Source organism: Amphimedon queenslandica, unplaced genomic scaffold (assembly GCF_000090795.2).
Source record: "Amphimedon queenslandica unplaced genomic scaffold, v1.1 AMPQUscaffold_13334, whole genome shotgun sequence".
NCBI classification, from domain to species: Eukaryota; Metazoa; Porifera; class Demospongiae; order Haplosclerida; family Niphatidae; genus Amphimedon; species Amphimedon queenslandica.
Window position 1 is genome coordinate 3,475 of NW_003546430.1, and position 24,603 is coordinate 28,077.

Here is a 24,603-nt window from a genome sequence, read left to right on the forward strand (position 1 = left end):
CAGTTGCTAATGCATTGAGAAAATGCTCAAACTGGCAGTAGAGTTTAAAAATTACATGCATTTAATTTTTAAACATCAAAATCACCTTTGCATATTGACTAAATTATTTAATCTCCATCAAAAAATGTGCTAGTAACTCAGAAGAAAACACATGCTCTAGCTCCTTTTTTTCTAAAAGTCTTTTAAATTTAACCTAAAACCCCGGTTGTAGCCAATTATATGTGCCACCTTGCAGCACCTTTGATTTGACTGTAATTATATAGTACATATAATTTTATTTGAGGAGACTACATGGATAGTATTAAAAATTTGAAATATACATGTACATTACAAATGTCATACTTTTATCTACTTCCATGCGTGCAAAAAGACTTCATCATAAAAAATACACTTATACTGAGCAAGACCATCTTCCTTTGGTAATTGCTTAAGTTTTTTCCAGCTATAACTGCTCAATGCCTATTAATAATATAATAATGTATCTGCTACAATTAATTTTGCTCCACTTTCTTCATTACCATGTACATAGGCTGAATCTGAATACGGACAAGTCTCTTCCTTTCTTCACGTGACAAATTGAACTCAGTCATTAGCATATCTCACAAATCTCTTAGCCTTTTAATTAAGACACAGTAAGCTTCTGATCAAAAGGAGAAGACTTGATAATGTGAGGTTTAACAGCAATAGAAAGACAAAGTGGCCCATAGTTTATTCATTGAGTAAATGTCAGAGAATAGCAGGTTAGAGGCTCTTTTGTTTGTAAAACAAAATGTTGAAAGCACATTATCAAAATAATAAGTACCATAAATCCCAGTTTATACTCCAACTGTGGTTTGCACGTAAGCAGAAACAAAAATTACGAATACTTAAACTCAATTTAAAATGGTGATTAAAAGCATTTCCTTGAGAGCAGCTGCGCTTTAAGTTTGTACAAATTTATGCTACTCATATTGATTATGATCTATACTCAAAATAGAAATGTACTTGTTGTCATATGCAGCACGGTCAATGCCTGAATGAATCATTACTTTGTACTGTAGACTAGAAATTTTTGTATATACCCCAAAATAAATACATCTAAAGCTATAAAACATTGAGAAGTAAAAATAATTGAGTCAATTATATTTATGAGGCGTGACCAGATATGCAGCAGGTGTTCAATGTTACCATAATGCATGAATATACAGTGAAGATCTTAAGGAATCAATAGTCTAAAATGTAAAAGGTACAAGGATACATGAGATTATAGGTAAAATGGAATTTGTTGTTTATACACCATTTTCAAGTTGTAATTTGTAAACAGCCATACTTTGTATACATTTTTTACAAAAAAGTTTTTTGTATACATTTTTTACAAAAAAGTTTTTTTAATTTTAGGTGCATTAATATAGCCTTTAATGATGGTCAATAGACTGAATACAGTGACATAAAAATTATGAAACAATAGCTTTATACAATAAGAATTGCTAACGTATAACAAATAATTCATTATTACTCTATTTGGTCAGCTAGTCCACAAGCTGTCCCAGTGTTATTGAGGTTAATTCTCAATGTCCTCACAACCAAACCTCTCTCTAACAACTTTCGTATATCATGTGATAAGTAAACAGATTAATAATAACTGTGCATTAATGTAGATCTAAATCATTCCACTAAGCACTTATAGTTCTCACACATTACAAAATGCATATTCTTCATGAATTGATTTATGAATTGATGATTAGTAACAATTCATTGACGCAAATCCAAAAATACTAGTTTATTTATTGTGGTGGAATATTTTCATGAAAATTATCTAGCTTGTATTGAGATGAATAATGTTACAGTTAAAGTTCATGCAAGCTATTTATCACAGAAGAATCCTTTCAGAAAGTTAAAATGTGTAAAAGAACATTTGCAACTATTTGCTACAAAAATCAAATAAAAACTAAATGTCAACAAAAACTTGTATTTTTGCTTGTCTTTATGTATAAGTTCTAAGTTTTAGTAATTGTACTTAGATATACTATTGTTCATAAATTCCACTCAAAAATGATCCCAGTTACTGCCTCCTGATCTTTGTCTTGATTATTGTATAAATAGTTTTATAAACTATTTTAATCTCAGGTCTGAAATATGACTGGATAATAGGGTTGATGATTGTGATGGAATTATAAACAATACAGCTGATAACAAATACTTCCAGTGGTATATCATAGAATACTCCAACAATACTATTGATATATGTTGGTGACAATGCTATGGCATAAGCTAAAAGCATTGTGCCAAATATTCCAAAGAGTCTTTTCCTTTTAGAGACATAAACACTATTTCTGGCTATTTCAGATTGGCTCTGCATAAACCTACGAGTGAAGCAAAATGTCCAAAGAGATGTGATAAAGATTGAAGCATAAATGCTCATAAAAATTACTGCATGAATGAAGAGATATGCAATATTTGAACCTTTTCTATCAAGTAATGATGAACAAAGCCCAAAATATGAAGCATAGCCATATTCACCAAGACCATAAAATGGTGTAGTATTAATGACTCCAGATAGTAACCAAATCCCAATGGTAACAAAAAGAGCTACTTGAGGCTTCATGAAGGATTTGTGAAGATGAGGCTTGACAATAAAAAGAAATCGATCAAAAGATATAGCAGCTATTGTCATTGACATAGTCATGTAACTGTTCCATGACATGTATGCAAAGAATGCACAGGTTGCAGTCTTTTCCTCGTGTGTGCTTCCAACGATCCATTCTTCAGTGCCTATTGTAATGGAAGTTATCAAAATGTATATTACCATTATCAGATTGGCCAGTAAAAGAGAAGTAAAAAAGATTGTCGATGACTGCTTAAAGGAATTTCGCTGATATAGGGTTATTGCAAGGACTGTGAAATTAGCCACCAAACCAGCAACTGCTTCAATAGCCAGTGCTGCTGCATATGTCGGAGCATTGACATTTCCAGTAAAGCCAAAGCCATCTGAATCGTTTCCAAACAATGACATGACAAAATCAGTAAATTCTAAAAGTATGTCTATAGAAAAATTTATTGCTGCTACAAACAAAAAGCATGGCATTATATAGACACAGGAAGCACTTTAAGAGACAACCTTTATTGTTATGGTGTTGTTTGTTCACTATTAACACATCATAATAACTAAGGAAATTGTTATATTAACAACTATTTTTAAAAAACAAAATAACAGTAAACATCACTCTAGTTCCATGTTTGCATCAGTCTGGGTTGTGTTTTGATATCTTCTAGTAACTTTTAGCTTAATCTTTTTGATGATGGCAGTTAAAACAATTTTGATGTCTGGCCTGAAGTAAGACTGAATAATTGGGTTAGAAATAACAATTGAACCATAAGCAAGTGCAGCGGTAACATTCACTGCTGGTGGTAGAGTATAGAATATTGAAATAACACCAAAAATATATGCTGGAATTACAGCTATGATATAAGCTAACAGCATAGTTCCAAATATTCCAAAAAGTCTCCATTTCTTGGAGACATAAACACTATTATTGCCAGGCATTTCAGACTGGGTCTGCATGAACCTACAGGTAAAACAAAATGTCCAAAGAGATGTCACAAGGATAATAAAATCTATTATCAAAAGAAATAATATATCTAGAAAGAAATATATGTAATCTAGATATGAATCAGAAAAACTTTTAAGGCAAATTCCAATTTGAGAATCATATATGCCAGCTTTATATTCATCATGACTGTAAAATGGTGCAATGTTAACGACTGCAGACAGTACCCACAAACTGATTGTCACAATCAGGGCAATCCAGGATTTCATGAGATACTTGTGACGATGAGGTTTGACAATAAAAAGAAACCGATCAAATGATATGGCAGCAATCGTCATTGTCAGAGCCATGCTATCAAGCCATATAACGTAAGCTGTAAAAGTACAAGTTGCTCTCTTTTCTTCAAATGTGCTTCCAATGATCCATTCTCCGGCTCCAATTGAAATAGAAGACACTAACATATACATAACTGTTATGATATTTGCTAGTAAAAAGGATGTGAAAAATACGGTTGATGATTGCTTCCAGGACTTTCGCTGGTAAAGGGTTATTGCTAGCACAGTTATGTTAGCTATTAGACCAATGAGTCCTTCAATAGCAAATGCTGCTGCAAATGCAGGACCATTGACCTCACCAGTAGCAGTAAAGGTTGTAGAATTGAGTTCAAGAAGAGACATTGTTATTCAACTGAACACAAAATAATGCTTTTGTTGTTTTTATCAAAACTATATTTGTCAAAAATGAGTATATGGAAAGTGATGAAGGCACTGCTTTTGAAGGAAAGTATAATTTCCCTTGTTGATGTCAAGAAAGGAAGTCGCTATGCAAAGGTGCTACTAACAACTATTGCATGATAAGTAGCAACAAACAGATTACCAAACAAGCTTATTTTCACATACATTATGATTCCATAGCTATTATTGGCCCTATAATTACTAGTCAAGGTGATTTGCCCCAAATCCTTTCATTGAAGAGAAAATTATCAGTCAAAAATTCAAGTTGCATGACAATAAAAATTTTTGTGGAATTAAAAAATTTTGCTACAGTTTATTTGTTTGTTTTATGAATTAGTGTTTATACAAGAATAATTACTGGGATTGATAATAATTCTTTTTTGGAGTCTTTTGTATCCTCTGTTCACTCTTTAGTGCTGACCTGACAGATAAAAATTATGTAGCAATTTATTAAACTTAAAATCATTTTTTTACCCTGAGTGCAAACACATGCACACACACGCACACACAAACACACACACAAACACCATAAATTTAAGGTTAGAAATATCCTAACTCTTAAGTGGCAATGTTCATGAACATTATAAAATTCTGATCACAATGAATGCACAGTGTAAATTAGCTTATTGTTTGTTCCTCCTATTGACATTTATTCTCAGGCTCTTTATTTTCTCTTTCTATTTCATTCACCTCATTTGAGTTTTTCTCCAGTTCTTTGATTTTTTTAGTTAACATTTCAATCTTTTCCTTGTCACTGAGGAATGGGTCATTGCTGATTTCGATTTCTTTTTCTCCTGTTAAACTCATTGTTTTGAAAGTTTCAGTGGCAGCAACAGCAGCAGCTGAAGAAGGTGCAGCTGATTCTCTATAAAAAATGTTTGCTCCAGTGGGATCTCTGTATAAACCAATCATCTATTATGAAAGAGGAAGAGAAATTAAAGAGAGTAACTGTGTGAGGGAAGGTCAGTAAGTACAATGTGGTAAATTAAACTAATCTGCAAAATTATACATGCATATTACATAACATGATAGCACTGTGCAACAATAAAAGTGATAATCAATAATACATTATTTTTAATTCTCTTAGCACTCACACAAAAAACACCATCTTTGTCTCGCACTATACTAACCTGAGGAATGAATATCAATCCAAGTGTGGTAGTTGCAGTGATTAGTATACACGTAGCAAAAAGGAACGAAAACACATTAACATATTCATTAAGTGTGATAGCTGCTATGATCTTGATAGCCAAAACAACACTTGTGATATAGATAATAGCTGCAACAAACTTTGACTCATTCAGTCCTTTCACTTTAACCCTCCGAGTACCAAAGGCTAGGAATAAAGCAGCAACTTGGAGTACGCCTTTAAATCCATACAGTACCCCTAGCCATATGTCACGCCCTCTGGATTCACATATGTAAGTGTAATAGTCAGTCCTGTAACCTAAAGCCTAAAAAGAAAATCAAATAAGATTACCCTTAGAATGAGTATTAATTGCTTCATGCATTCTCAAAAGCTGTAGGAATTACTTACTCCTTCTTCTTCTGATGGATTCTCTTTTCTTTCTATCAATTTTGCTGTATTGCGAGCGTCTTCAAAAGCAGTTGGTATTGTTATTAGTAAAAGATCAATGATCATAACCACCAGAACAAACAGTGAGAGATGCCAGTCTTTAATACCACTCTAATAGCATATTAAATATAAACCATAATTACAGTATTTAAAGAATAATAATAGTGAATGAATGGAATATGCTGTGTTTTATATGCAACATGTTTATTGCTATCATTATACCTTCTTTTTCATATTAGGGTTTGTAAATATGTAGTAAACTCGCCACATTTTGGCCAGAATTGTTCCAAAACAAAGAGAATAACCAAGAGAAAAGAGTCTGGGCTTTAACTACAAGAATATAAAAGAAATTGTGATGACATTGTAACAAAATAATGAGTTAAAATAGCAATAAAACGATAATTAGCCTTCTCATTAATTTAAATTGACTTTCATATATGGTCTATTTGTTTAATGTGACCACACAATATAGGGACATTCAACTAGTCTCCTTTGTTGTGTTATATGGTTTGCAAGGTCTGTGTCATTTGCTGTATAAGCAATGCAAGAAGTTAAATTACATTACAAAGTTGCTTTATCAACAGTTGGCAAATTGGTCAGGCCCTGCAAAGTGTTAGATAGGCTGGTCTAATGTACATGTAACTACACAATTAATGAAGAACAAGCCTCTATTTATTTATAGATATATATCGGTACCTATGATTTATTTTCATTTAATTTGGCAAAACTTGGGAAATGTTTTTGCACTATCTGTGGCCTGATTTTTAAGAAAATTAAAAAATTGTATCCGATTTTGGTCAGTATCTTTATAGGCTAATATTGTTGCAAGGTCTGTGTATCAATGTATAGATCTACATAATATCATCATTAATTTTCTCACTCACATTACATAGTACAGTGTTGCCCAGTTCTGATTCACTAGGCAGAGTATATACAATGACACTCATGTACATTATGATAGCTCCAGCAATAATGAAATAATTCAGTTTAGGACTAGACAATCGAATAAGCCTGCAACAGTAAAAGGAATACAGTATCACAACAAACATTTATCACAAATCAATAATGCCAAATAGCAGGGAATTTTAGAGAGAATTAAATTTGGCGTTTTGATAGCTATTGCCAAAATAAAAACCCACCATTTTGAGCCCTTATGTGCATGCTCAATATCAAATGGTTGCAAATTTGCCAATCACCAAATTTTAGCAATTCACAAAAATTAAGTCACTTCAAAATTTCCTGCTGTATGATAGATAATCATACTTGTTTTTTCTGAAGAATATATTGAATATCAGACATACAACAGTAAACCCTATACCACAACCAGCCAGCAGTGAGTATATAACTGTTATTGAAATGGATACAGAAACTGTTACATTTGTTGCTACTCCATCATAAGGGACTCCAACTACAAAGAGCAATGGATCATAATATTTACACGTACACCTAGAATTTTACGTGGCCAAACTGTAGCATCACTTTCATTTTCAATGTAATTGAATTGAAGGCTGTTGTCTTGATTGACTATTATAGCTGCTATTTCTTGTAAGGCTAAAAATGATAAAATGTTCCAAATAATGAGGCATAGTAAAAGTATAAATAAGATGCACTAACAAATACAACTATATGTAGTTATAATTTTTGTCTTACTTCCATTTCTATATTGTAGTACTCTTAGTCTTTTGACAGTTCTTATTCCATCACTTGTAAATGACACTGGCCCCTACAAATAGTACACAACATTATAAAAATTTTAATCATATTTATGTTTATGGTATCCAGCGTAAAACCTGAAACTACATTCTCAGACACAACATCGCTTTTATTTGCCATTTCTATGAAACAGTCAAACAGAATTTCCCCATAGGATTTTGCTTTCTTGTCAATGGATTGTTGAGGTACTGAAAATAGGCCTAAAATCCAGTTCTAGCTATTAGTAAGAGTATTTTGACAAAAATTACAACAAAAAATTGCCATTTTTGTAATTTTTAAAAATACATATGCATGCCCTTATGTTGTTTTTCAAGTTTGAGTTGATTCTGATCACATTTGGATTTTTTTATCAATTTTAAAAATTGGGCCAATGACCAAATAAGGCTATTATAGCCTTTGATCACAGGTCAAACTTTGTCACTAATGTCTAGAAGAGAATTCTCTATCTTTAAATTTTTTTCTGATACATATACATGTTTTTATGTTGTGTATCAAGTTTGAGTTGATTCCAATTCAGTTTAGAATTTTTAATGAATTTTTAAATTTGTTAAAAATTAGGCCAAAGTTTCTGTACTACAGTACAGAATCTTTAGCCAAACTTTGTCAAAATTGGCTATGAGAGAGTTCTTCATTCTTATAAATTTTTCTGATACATATACATGTTTTAGAAAATTAGAGCTGATTCCACTCAAGTTTGGATTTTTAATGAATTTTTAAAGTTGCTTCAAAAGCCATGTAAATGACCCATTGTAGAAGCTCATGCTGTTTAGCTCACTTAGCATTCTTTATGGGAAACCCTGCTGTATGACAAAATTAGTTGGTTATTACCCGAGCCCACGCGTAGGCATGGAAGTGAGGGTAAAGCAGTTGTCCTGTCAGTGTGTGTGTCCAAGCCAAATCTGTTTTCAAGCCTCTGCTGCTTTCTATTTGAGTTCTTAAGAGTCTTATAATCAACACTAGAGCTAGAAAAAGTTTGTTCCTATCATCCTACTGCTTCATTTATCTTTTCTGCAGGAGCAAAAGCTAACAATGTTTTTGAACTTAGGTCGGCACTTGCACAACTCTCTCATCGTGAAAGGAATCATAGCAAAAAACTAATGAAGCAATAGAACAAAACTTTATCTTTTATTATAATGTAAGAAATTGCTCCAATCATCTTTGTTTTCAAGATATGAGAGCTCAAACATTCATACCTTGTGGCGAGGCTCTCTTCTCCAGAAGTAGCGGCCAGAGTCTTTAAAAATCAGGGACTCAATAGACGTTTGTATGCAACAAATAGAGCCTAACAATTGTATGCTAAACTGTTTAAAAGTCGAGAAAAACTAAAGCTTTCTTGACCACTTAGCCCACCATTACTCCATAACTGTGTGTGCGGGTGGAGCATGGCTTGATTGAGCTACACCTTCATTGCAGTCACACCTTTACATTGCTGCAGCATGCAGCAGTCAGCAAACATGCTGAAGCTTCTTCTCTATCTAAAAAATACAAAACATTCTCTGTCTCAAAACATTCACTAAGTTTTAATAAATCTATTACATGCTGAAGCTTCTTCTCTGTCTCAAAACTTTCACTAATTATTTTCTCTTAATTTATTAAAACTGTTACAGATGTGGCGAGGGTATGCACTTTAGTGCTCTCGTTGCTTAATTAAAATTTGTATCATAAAAATTTTGTTGTTGAAGCAAAATGGTGGAACAACACAAGTTTGGTATGACAATTGATTCAGAAATAATTATTGTCTGATATTTGACTGTTAATTCAGGCCCTGCCAGTGTCATAATATGTATTAATTAAAGCATGGGTCCGAGTGCTCCATTGGATTTATCCACATGAGCTTCCGGCCTCGTTGCTAAAAATAGAGCACTCGGCCTTCGGCTTCGTGCTCTATTTTTAGCAACGAGACTGGAAGCTCATGCGGATAAATCCAATGGAGCACAAGGGAACCATGCTTTAATTGTTTTGTAGTGTTTGACTTTGAGATCAACAGGCCCGTAGCCAGGGGGGGTTCGGGGGGTTCGGACGAACCCTCTGTTGTAGCTGCAAAAAAGTTTTAGATTAGCTCCTGTCATGAAGAACAGCACTGCAAAAGCAGGATTAGCATTTTGGCAACAGCGAGAAGCACAGATAGCCATTTTAGCTGAGTCAGCACATGGCTGAGATGCGCAAAAAATAAGGCCACGCCTACCAACCGCGCCCATTTTTGCCAAAATTTTTGCTGCGCGCTTTGCGTGCAGCAATTTCCGAACCCCCTATTTTAAGTTCCTGGCTACGGCCCTGATCAAGGAATTCTCAGAAGAACCTGATCTTATTAGATCCGGTCTTGTGGGAGAAATATTCCAAAGCAAAGTAGTAGCGCAGCCATTTTGTTTACTCCTGTGAGTGCCATGTAGAGAAACCACAATGTCACGTGGTCACCACAATGATATCCATAGACCACTGACCACAAGTGTGCCCCACTATAGCCTTGTCAGAATTATGGGTTTATAAAGCAAGCCCTTTGCTGCTTCTGTGTCCTTCCTTGCTTGAATATACAATGGGTTGAACAGGTTTTTAGAACTTCCTCTGGAAGTCACCACAGACTTCCAAAGGGTCAAAGTTCAACTCCCAGCACTTCCAGTACTGGAGTGCTCTAAGTCCAATAGAGCTATGGGAGACAAATCTCTCATAGCTCTATACAGGACTTAGTATGGACAACGGCAGTTCTCTAAATCCCATAGAGTACTAAGAGTGCCTTCACAGTACTTTGAGGGATATAGAGACTCTGAGTTTCCTTTGATCTTAAAGTCAACCATACTACAAAATAGTAATAAAGTGTACATGTAGCTACACTTACAGTAACTCCAATAAAGCTAGTTCTTGACAGATACTTGAACATTATATCCTTTACAATGTTATTCCTGTAAGTGAAATCCTCAATTTTAAAACTGTTGAGTTCCTGAGCCTCTGCAGCCAGTCTATTGAGAGTAGCATTGCTATTAAGCTCTACAGCAGACAATAAAATTTATTATTACATTAATTAAATAATACACTTACCATTGATTGTTTGATTGAGAGCAAAAGCAATAGACCACATTCCATCAAAGCAGTGCTCACTATTGATCAGGTAAGAGTATCCAAGCTCTTTTCTTCTTTCATCATACAACTTAAAAAAGTCATCATGAGTCTACAAGGATATGTCATGTAATATTTATGAAAATAATAATTATTGTTGTTACTATTATTTCTACAGATTTTGTTTCAATATTTGTGTACACAGAACAACTGCATAAATGTATTTTTAGTGACTAGATAAGTATTACTCACAATCCCAGCATCAGTGACATATGATTTGTTAGCAGTGTCAGGATACTGTGTAACAGCTAATGAGTATTCTACAATGGCATTAAGATCACTCTGAGAGCATGAAGTATCATTCCCTATTAACCATTGACTTGTATACCATCCGTAAGTCAAGTACGTGTAACGAGGATACAACCGTCCTTCCTCATGTGCCTATTAAAATAATGGAATATTTAACTCTGTTAATAGACTACAGTACAAGATGATTTATTGGCAGGAGTAATATTTGGCAAATTTGCCTATAGAAAGTTATTGGCAAATTTTATATTGGCAATTTTTTGCCATGTGCCATAACCTGCCATTGAGCATGCTCAGTTTGAAACAAAATGGCAGATTTTATATTGGCGATTTCTTCATAGAACCGCCAATCGCCAATATTAATTCCTCGCCAATAAATCAGCTTGTATGGTACATCCAGTTAGCATCATACACTATACTTTTCATGTAATACAAATTAATGGTAGCTTACTTTACATAGGACTTTCCTGGCCATTGGAGCATACATTGCAAGAAAAAATATCCTTGCTCTTTCTTCCTAAAAAATGAAGGGAGAACTGTCAATTTACAACACATATAAGTATTAGTAAAAGTTAAATTTTGATCACAAACTTACAAAAAGTGCATTGCCCAGTGATAGAGGCCCATCATCAGTATCAAATGAAGCAATGTGTAGAGTAATATTGTACTGTGGTAGCAATACTTTGAGACGATTTATTGTCTGTAAAAATAGCAAAATAGAATAGAATAAACTCTCATTGAATACCTCATTAAATTTTCATTGAATCGGTATAATGATACGGTATAGTGAATGCAACAAGGAAAGGCAGTCTTGCATGCATTTCATAGTTTATTTATAAATTGCACCAACTTATTGAAAGCTCGTGGTTACTTTTGGTTTTACAAATTTTATAAATTATTGATGTACTGTCAACACACTATTTCAGGCAATAGAGCTACTAGTAGATCAAAGTACTTATAAATTTGAACTGAGTTGATTGTAAAGGTATTCAATGCTTACTAATTAATTACACAAGCTGATAATGTATTTGTATGAAATCAAAATGTGAAATCATGCTGCTTTATGGCCTGCATGGCACCACTTTATTAAGCACACGCTAAAATATCTGACAATTGCATACAAATTACAGCAACTGTACGGTAACAGCTATTATAGCACTGAACACAGCTTTTTCATTGTTTTTTAAAAATGAGTAAATGTGGGACTTACATTTATAAAAATATTCTCGTTTTGACTAATAATAGACAAGTGTCTCCAGCCATTTTGAATGCACACTGACACAAAACCACTGGCTAAATCAATCTCAGTAGGTAGCATCTGAAAGTAAGACTTGAAACGAACACGATCAGCTAACTCAGAAGAGGAAGAGGCACATGAGACCTACACAATGATTCTTATCATAAGCTATAATTATTTAAATTATAATGCCATGATCAGTTACACAATTCGCTTGATACTTCCCATAATGCTTCCCATAAATACCCATGTATGTTGCTACTATAAGAGCAGTAATCAAATAAAATTTTTCATGGCAAAAATTAAGAATGTCGTGTCTACTAAAAGCAAACATAATTTCACTCAGAAATTAATAATCTTCCTAAATTTGGAGTCAATTATAAAATTTTGTTACAATAACATACTTGCGTCAAAATATCAACTTAACTCTTTCTCATGCATCACTTAAAGTTTGTTTGTTCTCAAAAGAAAAACAACATAATACCACTTATCCATAATACCTTTCATTTTTATGTTTTGTTGCTCCCACCATCTCTCTTTCACCAGCATGTACACACACACACACACACACACACACGCGCGCACACACACGCACTGCTTTCTCCTCACTTGTGTTAAATTATAAAAGTGACTGATGTCAGCCGTTGGCTCAGTAGCAAGGGAGCAACCTGATCCCATGAGAGCAACTTTAGGCGTACCATACAACACTTGTTGGAAGTAAGACTTGAGTGCTATACTGTGGCTACACTAAACAAACAAACAAATAGTGTAAAAGAATGGAGTACTTACTTGAGAGTCCATTAGCTGATAGCCTAGTCTATATCCTGGTAGCAGATCGGTGTCATTGTTAATGAGGTCCAATGCCACTTGAATGCCAGGTACAGCTCCAGAGCTGTTGAAAGCACCACCAAAGGACATAAGAAGAGCAATGGAAAGGTTAACCCTCGTATCAGGATTACTTGCTTCGGATGGAGGATAGAAAGGCTGGAATGATTCCGAGTAATGGATGGAAAAGAAGAGAAGAAGAAAAAGAGGCGTCATGATCGAGGTCATGATTGTACTGATGAGTGTGCAGAAATGGGAGGCGTGGCTATGGTCAATATTGCAGTGCAGTGAATGCTGCAGCTAGTGCAGTGAGTGATGTAACTTATGGTTGTAGTTCAGTAGTGATTGCAGTTTGTGATTGGTAGTTGTACTTTAAATTGTGTTATTAGCACAGTTTGCCAATTAAGTGATACTGATTGAAGTATAAATGATTACGTTTTTGGTTTCAAACACTTAATTATTAGTATTGTTTAGTTGTAATGATTACATTTTATAGCATCAGGAATTTATCTGTACCAATAATAGCAGCTCATAAATTTATTATCAATAATTATACATGTAAGTATTCCCATTTCTCATTGAAGAAAATTAATTTACCAACATTCATTATCTGTGTACATATCAATGATTGTCTAAACAATCATGAGTCTTTAGGTGTGGTTTCCAAAGCAATCAGCCCATGCCATCACTTAATCATGGCAATGTTTAAGCAATACATTATTGTATCACCTGGCCAAGATATCCAGTGTAAAGAAGAAACCCTTTCTAAAGCAATTGCAGATCTGCCACCAAAAGGAGTACTTATAAAGGTCCATTCTTCTGGAGTGTGTCACACTGACCTTCATCAATGGCTGGAGGGAGGGTTCCGCCTCTCAGACTCAGAATATTTACTGTTTGCTAGTCGTGAAGGGATGGGCTATCCTAAAGTACCTGGTCATGAGATATCTGGTACTGTATATAAGTTTGGTCCTGATGTAAGGGAAGATGAGAGCTCACTCAGTAAAGGTGATAGTGTGATTGTCTATCCATGGATAGCTTGCGGGGATTGCAGGTATTGTGAGAGAGGGAACAATGATCATTGCACTGGAGGTAAATCACAAGAGATTGGTATGAACATTAATGGAGGGTATTCTGAGTTTGTGATAGTTCCTCATTATCGCTATGCTGTCCCTTTACCCAGTGCTATTAGTATTGACATGGGGTCTGTTCTTGGTTGCTCTAGTCTAACTGTCTATAATGCTGTGAAGACTGGGCTGGCTGAGCTACCAGAAGCTGGAGACTGGAGGAGTGATGATCAGTTCCATGTTGCTGTGGTTGGATTAGGTGGGTTAGGCTCGTGGGCTGTCTCATTCATTCCACTTCTTTTCAAGCCAGCAATAAAACCCAATGTAGCTATAACTGGCATTGATATCAATGAATCAAAATTAAGCACCTTTGTAGATGAAGGTCTTATACAAAACTCATTCCACCTCTCAACATTGAAGCCTCCACAAGAACAAGCCAGTATGTGTCGGGACAAAATATCTACGAAAGGCTATCAAATAATTTTTGACTTTGTGAATAACCCTCTAACGTTTGATGTCTCCATTCGCCTCCTTGGTAATCATGGGGTACTAGTGTCTGTTGGGCTGTTTGGTGGGACAGGAAATGTCCAGCTACCTTTGTTGTCCCTTGGGAGAAAAAAGATAATCGGTATTCATACAGGATCTTACAATCTCTTCAAGGAAATGCTTGAATTTCTTGCCTCAAATATAGACAACATTAAGACACCTACCCTCAGTGTTTATCCACTAGCTGATTGCATGAAAGCATTGAGAGACGTTAAAGAAGGCAAAATATCTGGCCGAGCAATTTTAAAAGTAAACAATGAGACATAAATTGAACACATTAATAGATATTTATTATCATCATTAATTTTTGTAAATTCCAATAACACTGTGGTGCATGCAATGATTCACATGACAATTTAATGCGACTGTGTCCTGCACATATTACAAAACAACATGTCATTAAAAAGGAGGAAAAAAATGAATATCAATAATATAAGAAAAAATAGGATGGACAATCACAAAATTATATATAAACACACACTATGTATAGAAGGAGAGGGAGAGAGTCAAACTCAGTGTTGAGCAAATTTACTTGACTTGCGTCTGACGGGCTGCCCGAGAGTAACAGACTGTCCCTCGTGTACAAAGAGTGAGTTGTGCTGGTAGTGCTTCACTATCTCTTCAATGCTAGAGAACTGCATCACTCCCATGGAGTATGAGCCATCGGGTTTGGGATCAATATTGAAATGTTTGACACTGTATGAATAAAAAATAAAAGTCGAGAAATAATTTTGAGACACAAAGTCATTATGTACAAAGGCAATAATAATCGTCTACAAAATAATTGTGCTCATTATTAAAATGTATGTGTATATATTGCTATTGCGTATTATTCTTTAAATGTGATCCTGTGCTTACCTGTAATGGTGTCTTATTGATAAAGCATAATATCCCTTCTTATTGATTCTTTCTCTAACCAAGAATTCTCTTTGTTTACCATTCTATAGTACAGGTCAATAGTATAACTACATGTATCTTTTCAATACTTACCTCAATGAGGAATTGTTCAGCTTTCTCTCTCTCCATTCCTCCAACATACCAAGAGAATTCCTCTGAAAACATAATAACAAATGAAATACTAGTAAGAGAGCTTTAAAACAAGTGTTAAGACTTATAGCCAGTCAGTTTCAAAGGGCCTTTGTTCAAATGACACACCTTTCAAGGCATTCATGCATAAAACTGAAAGTTGTGTCTATCATTATGTCTACCACACGTAATACAGAGGAAATGACAAGCAATTACATGTAATACGGTACTTTTTGAAGCACAAACTGATATTATAGTTCTATCATTGATACAGGTACATGTTAAAGTCTATCCTAATCAAAATTGACATAAGCATCATGTCATATGCTAGTGCTACTGTATACATGAAGCTGGTTCAGGGTTTCCTGGAGGATTTTGGCATGCATTTAGCTTTATGTCAGTTAAATTACTCAAACATTTGCCATAATGGTTTTTTACATTTTCTGATGCATATACAAGCTCTTAAGTTGCTTAGAAATTTGAGCCGATTGTGGTAAAAATTAGATTTTTTATAAATTAAAAAGTTGCTATAACTGCATGTGTACTGTACTATAGAAAGGATATTTGGCCAAATTTTGCTAAAAACAATTAGGAGGTTCTCTATAATTTTTCTAATACAAATACATGTCCTTATGTTGTTGAGAAGCTTTGAGCTCATTCCAATCAAATCTGAATTTTTTATGAATTTCAAAGTAGCTCTATAGGCTTGTCAGCTTATGAAGCATATTTAGCTCACTTACATGTACATGTACATGTAACATGCTTTGTAGGAAACCCAGGGCTGTGTGTTCTACCAATACTTGCTATACATGTAGGTACAATGTAGGTGCCGAAAAGTGTCATAAATTTAAATACAGTAATTCAGATCACTATAACAAGGTATTTTGTATCCAAGTCTTTGAAGCAAACCAAAATACATGTAAATGTATGTACAGTACATATGTACAATGTACATATACATGTACATGTACATACGATATGTGTGAACCAACAAAGCACAAGCAACAAATGTTGTTTTAGTTAACTACAATATCACATTTAGTTTAGACACGTTCAATTATACATGATGCATACTACATGTAGTTGTAAAAACTATTAATACACACATACACATACCTATTGGTGTGGCGGTTGTAACATCAGACAAATGACCATAATCTCCTAATCCATTAGCTTGGCTTGCTGCTCTTCTTGGTGGAGGAGGAGGAGGAGGAGAACTAAACTTCATTTCAGCTGCTGAGCCATGATGCTCTAACTTCCGTGAGTTAGGAGGCGACGAATTCAATGGACGAGGCTTAGGAGGAGGAGGCAGGCCTCTACCTTTAGACAACTTGGGACTCCCATCAGAATTGGAATTAGTTCGAGGAATATCAAGCGAGTGCTGGTGTAAGAGAGGGGGGGATGGGGTGTCACTCAGTATGGCTGCAGTGGTGCCACTCCTTGGCTTTGTGGGTGGAAGTTTCTGTGGAGGCAGTTGTGGAGGCTGTGCTGAAGCAACTGTCATAGCCTAACAGACAAAACATATATGCGTCATATTAAATACATGTAGTGTGTGAAACAGAAAAAGGAAGAGCTGAGGATGCATACATACATGTATGTATGTAGGGCAAGAAAAACAAAAAATAAAAAAAAAGCCAGAAGATACAGTAGCTATAAAAATTTTGGCAAATTAAGCTTCGTATATCAAAATTCTAAATTCTGTTTTAGGGCACAAAATTCTACCAAAATTTAACCACAATTTGAAGAGAAGCTACATGTACATGTATGTACATTTGTATGATTAAGGAGAAAAGTAGCAAAATAAACTAATAAAACATACTCTTTTCTCTTCTTCCCAAAATTCACCAGGAGTCCATCCCTCCTTTCCATTAATATTGACATACCACCAGCCACCAGACGACTGCTTTATCAGCAAGCAACGCTCCCCAGCACTAAAACTAAGACAGCCATCAGCCTGACTAGTATAATCCTCAATAGCAGTGTAAGACCGAGAGTTCTTTGAAGCAGAAGGAGGAGGGCAGGAAGGAGGTGGAGGAGTTTGTATATCTTTTGTTGAGTCGACTAGCACAGGGGCAGATATAACTGGCTCTGGTTTTGAATCACTCCCACCTCCTCCTAGCTTGAACTTGGGGTATGGCTTCTTTTTTGCCGGCTCTGGCTTTTTATGAGCTGGAGAAGACGATGGTTTTGGATTCGGTAATGGCTTGATGTGATCGTAGCCATTTGACGGTGATCCCTTCCCTGCTAAAGGTATAAGTGGCTTCTTTGGTGCTAGAGGACTAGACTCAGACTTTGCTAGAAGATCTTCTAAGCTTTTAGTCCTTTTGAGTATGTTACCTCTAGGGACCTCAACCGCCTGTTCACTTGCTTGTTGTTGTTGTTGTTGTTTAACATAAGGGACTGGTAATGGTGGACGCTTCTTCTTTTGTTGGACTGGAGTTAGTCTGCCAGCAGTTGTGGCTACAATAAAAACAAAATAACAATTAATAATTGATAGATATGAAACAATAATAGAAATAAATTTGCTGAATTCAATAAGCCAATGAAACTGTAGCCAGTAATACTGAGGTAAAAGCATACTTCACTAATGTGATACAATATGGCAGGAATGTGACCCAGCTACTCTAGAATAAAAGGGAGTGACTCAACTGTCTGGATTGATTTATTAAATTTGCTAGCCATACAAAGACAAGAGCTTCAAACATTGAGGGGACACACCCTGAGTGAACAAATCACTATAATTAATGTGAGTATAGTATAGTCTGGTGATCTCAGTGTATTCCATTGTGTCAGGGCCATTCTATTTTAATATGCATAATTATAACTGTCTTGTGCAATAATAACATAATGAAACATAATCTAATATTTTATATTAGGAAATAGTTCTTGGAATAATATTAAGCTCTATTATACTAGTTGGTTGTCAACAAACAATGATAATAAGCTAGTAGTACTATTATGGTAATATAATAATACTGTACTAGCAGTTAAAATTTACAGTGATAAGATTTCAACCACGAGACTGATTACTTGACCCACAAAGTAGTACAAATAATTATGACTACTGTACATTACAATTATAGTTACACAAAACGTACCATACACTGGACCAACAACATTGCATGTACATATACATTGCAATTATGTGACACATACATGTACACATGTAGGCAATAAAGTATACGTACATGTACATGTACATGTATACAGTATAAACTACATGTACTGTAATAATGGCTTACTGTCATTCCCTTCACTGTGCTGCTCATCTGGAGCTACTGCAGCATAAACTGGATCCATTTCAACATACTCATCATCATTCTCTGGGCTGGTCGATGCTCTTGCTGAATCAAGGAAACCAAGGGATTTGGTCATGGCCAGTTTATTCCTGCTCTTTATTGAGTCGCTCTTACTCTCTCCTTCCTCTCCTTTGGGTGGCTCAGGCATTGGCATTATAGACACATATTTGACCCGGCCAGTGCTCCCTGTTGAATCTGAATAATTGAAATTATGATGATTGTAAAGTCAATAAACAATAACAAAATAAGTTTATTTAATAATGTAACTTGTGTTTGTCAACAAATGCTAACAGGTCAAAGATCAAAATTGACTAATTAAATTCTTTTAATTTTTTTGTATTCTAGACCAAGCAAGGTAGGCGTATACAATGTACATGTATAAATCTTTTTAAATAATCATTAGTTAGATGATATTAATGATTCAGTTACAATGTACCTTGTGACTTGAATGGTACTTTCTTGGGAGGACTAGGGGCACGTGTCTCATCTTTAATAGCAAACTCTTCAGGATTGATGTACTCATTATCTAAATCAAGATTGACTGGACTGTCTGGTTTCTTATTAGCAGTTGGTTTATTAGGAGGAGGGGGCGGCCTATTAGGAGACTTCTTCAACTGAGGAGAACCAAACTTCTTCAATGGAGGAAGCTTCTTGGGCTCATCAAGAAGAGGAGTCCCATCAAATGAAGTATTCTGGTATATGGTATGGTGAACGATACCCTCTGATGGATCAAACGGATGATCGAAGTCAGTATTCTCATAAATATCACTATCCACCGGGCCCATCTCATAATGATTGGGGGAGAATGGTCGGTTAGAGCAGACGCCGTGTCTGTCTTCATCACTCCCTGAAGTGGAGGAATGAGACGGTCTTGGTACTTTATAGTAGGCAGGTGTATCGGACATGTCAATATTGGTCCCTGCTACTTTACCAGCCAGTAGTGGTCTGGGGACTATGTATATGTCATCCGACCTCTTTATTGTGTTTCTAAATGAAATAAGACTCAGTTTAATAATGCATCTACATGCACATGCAGCCCGTGTGATGTACTGATTTTTAATAATATGCACAGCACGTTCAAAATCATCTCTCTCTCTCTCTCACTCTTTCAAACATGCATGTAGTTTGGTTTAAATCTTTTTCGGCTATTCTCCCCACACACATACAATGTAATACAACTGGAAGTATTGGCGATGAGCGGCATGATGACATCTCAAAAAATTAGCAATTGGCAGATTTGATTTAGCAGCCACGTGCCATCTATTGAGCAATGCCAAAAATAAGCATTAAATGGCAGACTTTAAATTGACAGTAGCTCACAGCACTACTAATAACTCAATATTAATTCTTCACCAATATTTGTAGCTATACAATACTCATTTCTCATATATACATGTACATATACATGTAGCTACAGTTGATAGCAATTGGCAATAATGGAAAGCATTCTTCAATTTATCTCTCTCTCTTTCTCTCCATACCTTCTTGGTGGTGGTTTCTTGTGAATATTAAGTCCCTCGTAAATTGATTTCTCTGATTCGTAAGTGATACTTTCAGCACTTGGAGATGACTCGTTGGTTTGTTGACTCACTCTTCTTATGATGGTAGCTGGACAGTAGCCAGTTCGACCCTTTTTACTGTCAAATAAAAAGAAATTAAAACATTAGATATAAAACTACATGCACATGCACAACAAGTAAAATTGTTGCTTTTGTTTAGTTAATCACATTTACAATTAAAATTGTGCCACATTAGCTATAATACTGTATATTATAGATTAAAAAGTGTAACAAAGAAAATTTTTGAATCATACACATAGTACTAATTTGCAGACAGAGTATATGGCAAAATCGTTTGTATGTTATCATGATACTGACTATAATGTTAAATATAAAATTTATTAGTACCTTATCTTCCACCATCCATCCATGCTCTTGTGAACAATAGTCACCTTCTCACCCATTGATATCCCAACCTCATCCTCACTCTGAGGTATGTAACTCTCCATTGCCTCATACTCTATGATAAAAGAAACAGTCACATTATGTGCTTTGCCACACTATCACTTTAAAGGACAGTACTACACTCATATATGTACATCGTAAATTACAACATGCTGTTCTAATACCATCATGAGTGTATATGTAGATACCATCATGGTATTAATCATCACGAGTGTAGCATACATTGGCTCTAATTAATATTGAGCACTTTATTGAATAATTGAAGGTAAAAATCAGTTATTGCATGCACACACACATGTACATGTACATATAAAACTTCAGTATATATACACACACACACAAGACTCTTGATGTACATGTACATGATACACTCATAAAATTAAGAATGAGTTAATTATATAAAACTTTTCATCAATCCATTTGTTTTACATGTACATGTACATGTAGTTATGTGATAAAGAGACTACTAGTGATCACTATTATTATCACAAACACAACAATTAAATCACAATTTACTAATTCAATTACCAGTAATCACTTCATGGGCTATACTACTATACCTACTAATATATGCCTATTGCCTAACAGTATTGAAGTCAGCTTGTTGTATATACATGGAATGACTGAAATGCCTGTCACGTCATAATAACAAAACATGAGACAAAAGTATGACCTCCACCATACACACAGACAATCCAAGCATGCATGTACCAGTACATGTACATGTAAGTGCAATGTATATACAATGTACATGTATTAATGCCGACAGTGATCAATAAGGATATCCTCTCAGTGAGAAGCTCGGTATGTCGGGACTGTTCAAAGGTTATTATATACAAAGACTAGGTGTACTGTTGTATCAATATGATTCCATACTCGTAGCTAATCTAATGGCTAGCAGTGTCAACCTGCTTGTATCACACACTAATAGGAGTGTGTACGTCTGTGTATAATGAGCTCAAATCATGTAACTGATAACATTCTTCTAGCGAACATGTGCTAAAACAAATTCAAAGATGGCAATCCTTGTATTAAAACAATGTTTTTGTTTTCCGACATGTACATGTATCCACATCAGGCTACATGCAGAAGGTAAAACTGATGATTTGCATTCAATTGATTATTAAATCAATTTAAAGCATATGCTTTGTGGACCCCTTTATGCTATCATGTGCAGCAGCATTAAGTGCATGTAAAAATGTGAAAGAGTATCTGGAAAAATCACACGGAGAGAATCCTTCATTTTATAATTTTTTTACACATGTACATGTTCTAGAATATTTAAGCTAATTCTGATCAAAATTTGATTTTTATGAATTTTTAAAGTTGCTAAAAAATTGGGTCAATGCTATGCCTTGGTCTTAGGCCAAATTTTGTTAAAAATGGCTCTGAATAAATTCTCCACTCTAATATTTTTTTCTGATACATAATATAATTTGTAAATATTTGAGCTGATTCTGATCAAAATTGGGCTTTCTATGAATATTTAAAATTCATCCAAATGCTATGTACTGTATTGTAGTGCTTGTCAGATCATGAAGCTCATGCTGTTTAGCTCACTTAGCATGATTTGTGGGAAACCCTGACTAACACACTATAACACATGCACAATGCATCGCTTGCTATCAATCTAACCTTCATTAGAAGACACTTCAGGCTCCAATGAATCATACGTTTTATCAATAGATTCTAAATATGCTGCTGGAGCATAGCCCTGCTCTTCATCAGTAACTATCATCCACCAGCCTACAAAAATAATTTAATATTAAAGAAATATAAAAATAAATTAAAATAAATTAAAATATAGAATTAATTGACATCAAAGCGTACATTTCTCAAGAAGCCAGTAAAGCTGACAACATATTTTTTTATTAATACTAGTACAGGTGTACGCTCATATGCCAAATGGAATAGAGCCTCGAGTCTGGGTAAAACAGAGCATGATTATGCACATACTCATTAGTACCTTGTGTATTTGTATAATTACACAAACAATAAGACTTTTATGGTGAAATTATTCTGAGGTAAGATCAATGAGCTTCCTGTCACGAGTAATACCTATGGCAACTATTATTAGCACCTACTAAATTTAGCCATGGAGTCACAAGCATTACATTCAGCATCATAAATAATTCATGTCAAATAAACTTAGCTGTTATTTCAATTAGGATCACTGCTTTAAAAGGTAAAGTTAAGATTAAGGCAAACAAGCAAAACCTTCCACAAATATGCATAAATAATTAACATTACTACTAATGGTAATGAGATATTAGGTGTTGTTTTCACCACTTGCTGTACATGTAATATATCAACATGTGTTTAACAAATTACCAGTATCGTGTTTCTCAATGACATGTACTAGCTGTCCAGCTGTCAGATCAACTTGATGATTGTCAGCCCGATTATAATCAGCAATGACCCGATATTGCTCCAAGTTCTCCATTTCATCAGGATGACTAATGACTTGCTCTGAAATAAAAAAAAGAGAGGGAGAGAGAAAGACAGTCAAAATAGAGAGAAGGGATATAAGATGATAAGAGAAGGAAGGAATCATCAGAAAGCATTCCTCAGGATAAATAAATCAGTATCACATTCACAATGTTTACAGTCATGTCTAGCAACATTACATGCTTTAGAAATTCTAATTAAAGTAAAATCAAACTTTTTGCTTTGTATCAGAATAGATAATGATCAGAATAGGAAGGGGGGATGCTGTATACAAACACACTCCCTAACTACAGTGCATGTACATGTACATGTAGGCTTAATGGTTTCAGTTGTTGCTTAAGTGAAGCACTACAAATTGATATAAAGAGTAAAGACTATTTACTCCTACACCATTTGAATAATATACACCTCACCATTTATATATTGATATGGTAATGCAGAGAAAATAAATACATGTACATGTACTAGGTAGAGGCATAAATAATGATCTTAAATAAATAGATCAAAATAAATAAATGTACATGTACATGTACATGCATCAGTAAGCTTAATGAAAGAGGAGTATTCATGTCTTAATTGTTCGTACAAGCATATACTTTACATCATTTTTTTAAATTCCCATATGCACAACAATTTTTATGTCTATTTTAATCTTCTAATCATTAAAAGCTCCTCTACACTCCTCTCCTCTCCCTTTACATGTACATGTATGAGTATTATGTCGAACCTGTTGGGCTGGATAGTCCATTGGTGTGCGCTGCACCTGAACTGGAAGAGGTTTCTTTATTAAGAACACTAAAGAAGTATTAACAAAGCAATCATTAACAATACTTAACACTAAGAATATTCCAATAAAATACTTTCCTAACTTCACAGGAAGCAAGGATACTACATATCCCACTATTACCATCTTTTTTCACTAAATAAGGAATCATCACCTACGTGTTCCTGTAAACCTTAGCACGTATACTTTATACATGTACTATAGTACATGTACTTGGATGTACTATTCTCATGCTACATGTACATGTATAATGTAAGGCATGGGCCTACTATACGTGTATTATGATTACATTTTATAAAAAGCAAAAATGAAACACCAATTTTATGGAAAAACTTTATACATGTGCCATGAAAAGAAGCATAATAGTTATTTAAATATGAATGATCATCTATCAAAAGGAAGTCTAAGAACTTCAGCATACATTTATGTACGTATATTTAACATCTGCTTGGACAAGGGCTAAGATTACCATGTACAGGCATACCGTGAATGATGTAGAGTGT

General features: G+C 34.7%; 5 protein-coding genes across 6 annotated transcripts; 1 reads left to right on the forward strand and 4 right to left on the reverse strand.

The window, feature by feature from the left end:
- Window positions 1–1,947: 1,947 nt before the first annotated feature.
- Window positions 1,948–3,087, reverse strand: LOC105313257 (melanopsin-like). The gene is made up of 2 exons (XM_019998208.1): window positions 2,443–3,087; window positions 1,948–2,342 (listed from the first exon to the last, which is right to left on the reverse strand). Exons 1-2 carry the CDS (start codon window positions 3,062–3,064, stop codon window positions 2,317–2,319), a joined length of 648 nt encoding a protein of 215 aa, XP_019853767.1. The 5' UTR covers window positions 3,065–3,087; the 3' UTR covers window positions 1,948–2,316.
- A 112-nt stretch (window positions 3,088–3,199) lies between these two features.
- Window positions 3,200–4,204, reverse strand: LOC105313258 (rhodopsin, GQ-coupled-like). The gene has a single exon (XM_011406547.1). It carries the CDS (start codon window positions 4,202–4,204, stop codon window positions 3,200–3,202), a length of 1,005 nt encoding a protein of 334 aa, XP_011404849.1.
- A 316-nt stretch (window positions 4,205–4,520) lies between these two features.
- Window positions 4,521–13,286, reverse strand: LOC100639238 (gamma-aminobutyric acid type B receptor subunit 2-like). 2 transcript variants are annotated; one of them, XM_019998213.1, is made up of 17 exons: window positions 12,934–13,285; window positions 12,754–12,891; window positions 12,118–12,288; window positions 11,503–11,607; window positions 11,359–11,424; window positions 10,854–11,042; window positions 10,584–10,713; window positions 10,384–10,532; window positions 7,488–7,560; window positions 7,296–7,388; window positions 7,101–7,245; window positions 6,722–6,848; window positions 6,060–6,167; window positions 5,799–5,948; window positions 5,392–5,715; window positions 4,952–5,173; window positions 4,521–4,682 (listed from the first exon to the last, which is right to left on the reverse strand). In XM_019998213.1, exons 1-17 carry the CDS (start codon window positions 13,195–13,197, stop codon window positions 4,665–4,667), a joined length of 2,472 nt encoding a protein of 823 aa, XP_019853772.1. In that variant the 5' UTR covers window positions 13,198–13,285; the 3' UTR covers window positions 4,521–4,664. The 2 variants fall into 2 exon arrangements, with proteins under 2 accessions (XP_019853772.1, XP_003387683.2); XM_003387635.2 differs by lacking the exon at window positions 4,521–4,682 and having other exon boundaries at window positions 4,820–5,173; window positions 12,934–13,286.
- Window positions 13,287–13,587: 301 nt separating this feature from the next.
- On the forward strand, window positions 13,588–14,919 carry LOC100639365 (probable formaldehyde dehydrogenase AdhA). Its single transcript, XM_003387636.2, has one exon. It carries the CDS (start codon window positions 13,665–13,667, stop codon window positions 14,844–14,846), a length of 1,182 nt encoding a protein of 393 aa, XP_003387684.1. The 5' UTR covers window positions 13,588–13,664; the 3' UTR covers window positions 14,847–14,919.
- On the reverse strand, window positions 14,821–24,597 carry LOC100639492 (SH3 and PX domain-containing protein 2A-like). The gene is made up of 13 exons (XM_019998210.1): window positions 24,585–24,597; window positions 24,044–24,111; window positions 23,200–23,337; window positions 22,504–22,614; window positions 20,812–20,923; window positions 20,386–20,541; window positions 19,341–19,891; window positions 18,848–19,099; window positions 17,425–18,065; window positions 16,722–17,112; window positions 15,570–15,631; window positions 15,438–15,520; window positions 14,821–15,275 (listed from the first exon to the last, which is right to left on the reverse strand). Exons 3-13 carry the CDS (start codon window positions 23,309–23,311, stop codon window positions 15,092–15,094), a joined length of 2,655 nt encoding a protein of 884 aa, XP_019853769.1. The 5' UTR covers window positions 23,312–23,337; window positions 24,044–24,111; window positions 24,585–24,597; the 3' UTR covers window positions 14,821–15,091.
- Between the last annotated feature and the right edge of the window lie 6 nt (window positions 24,598–24,603).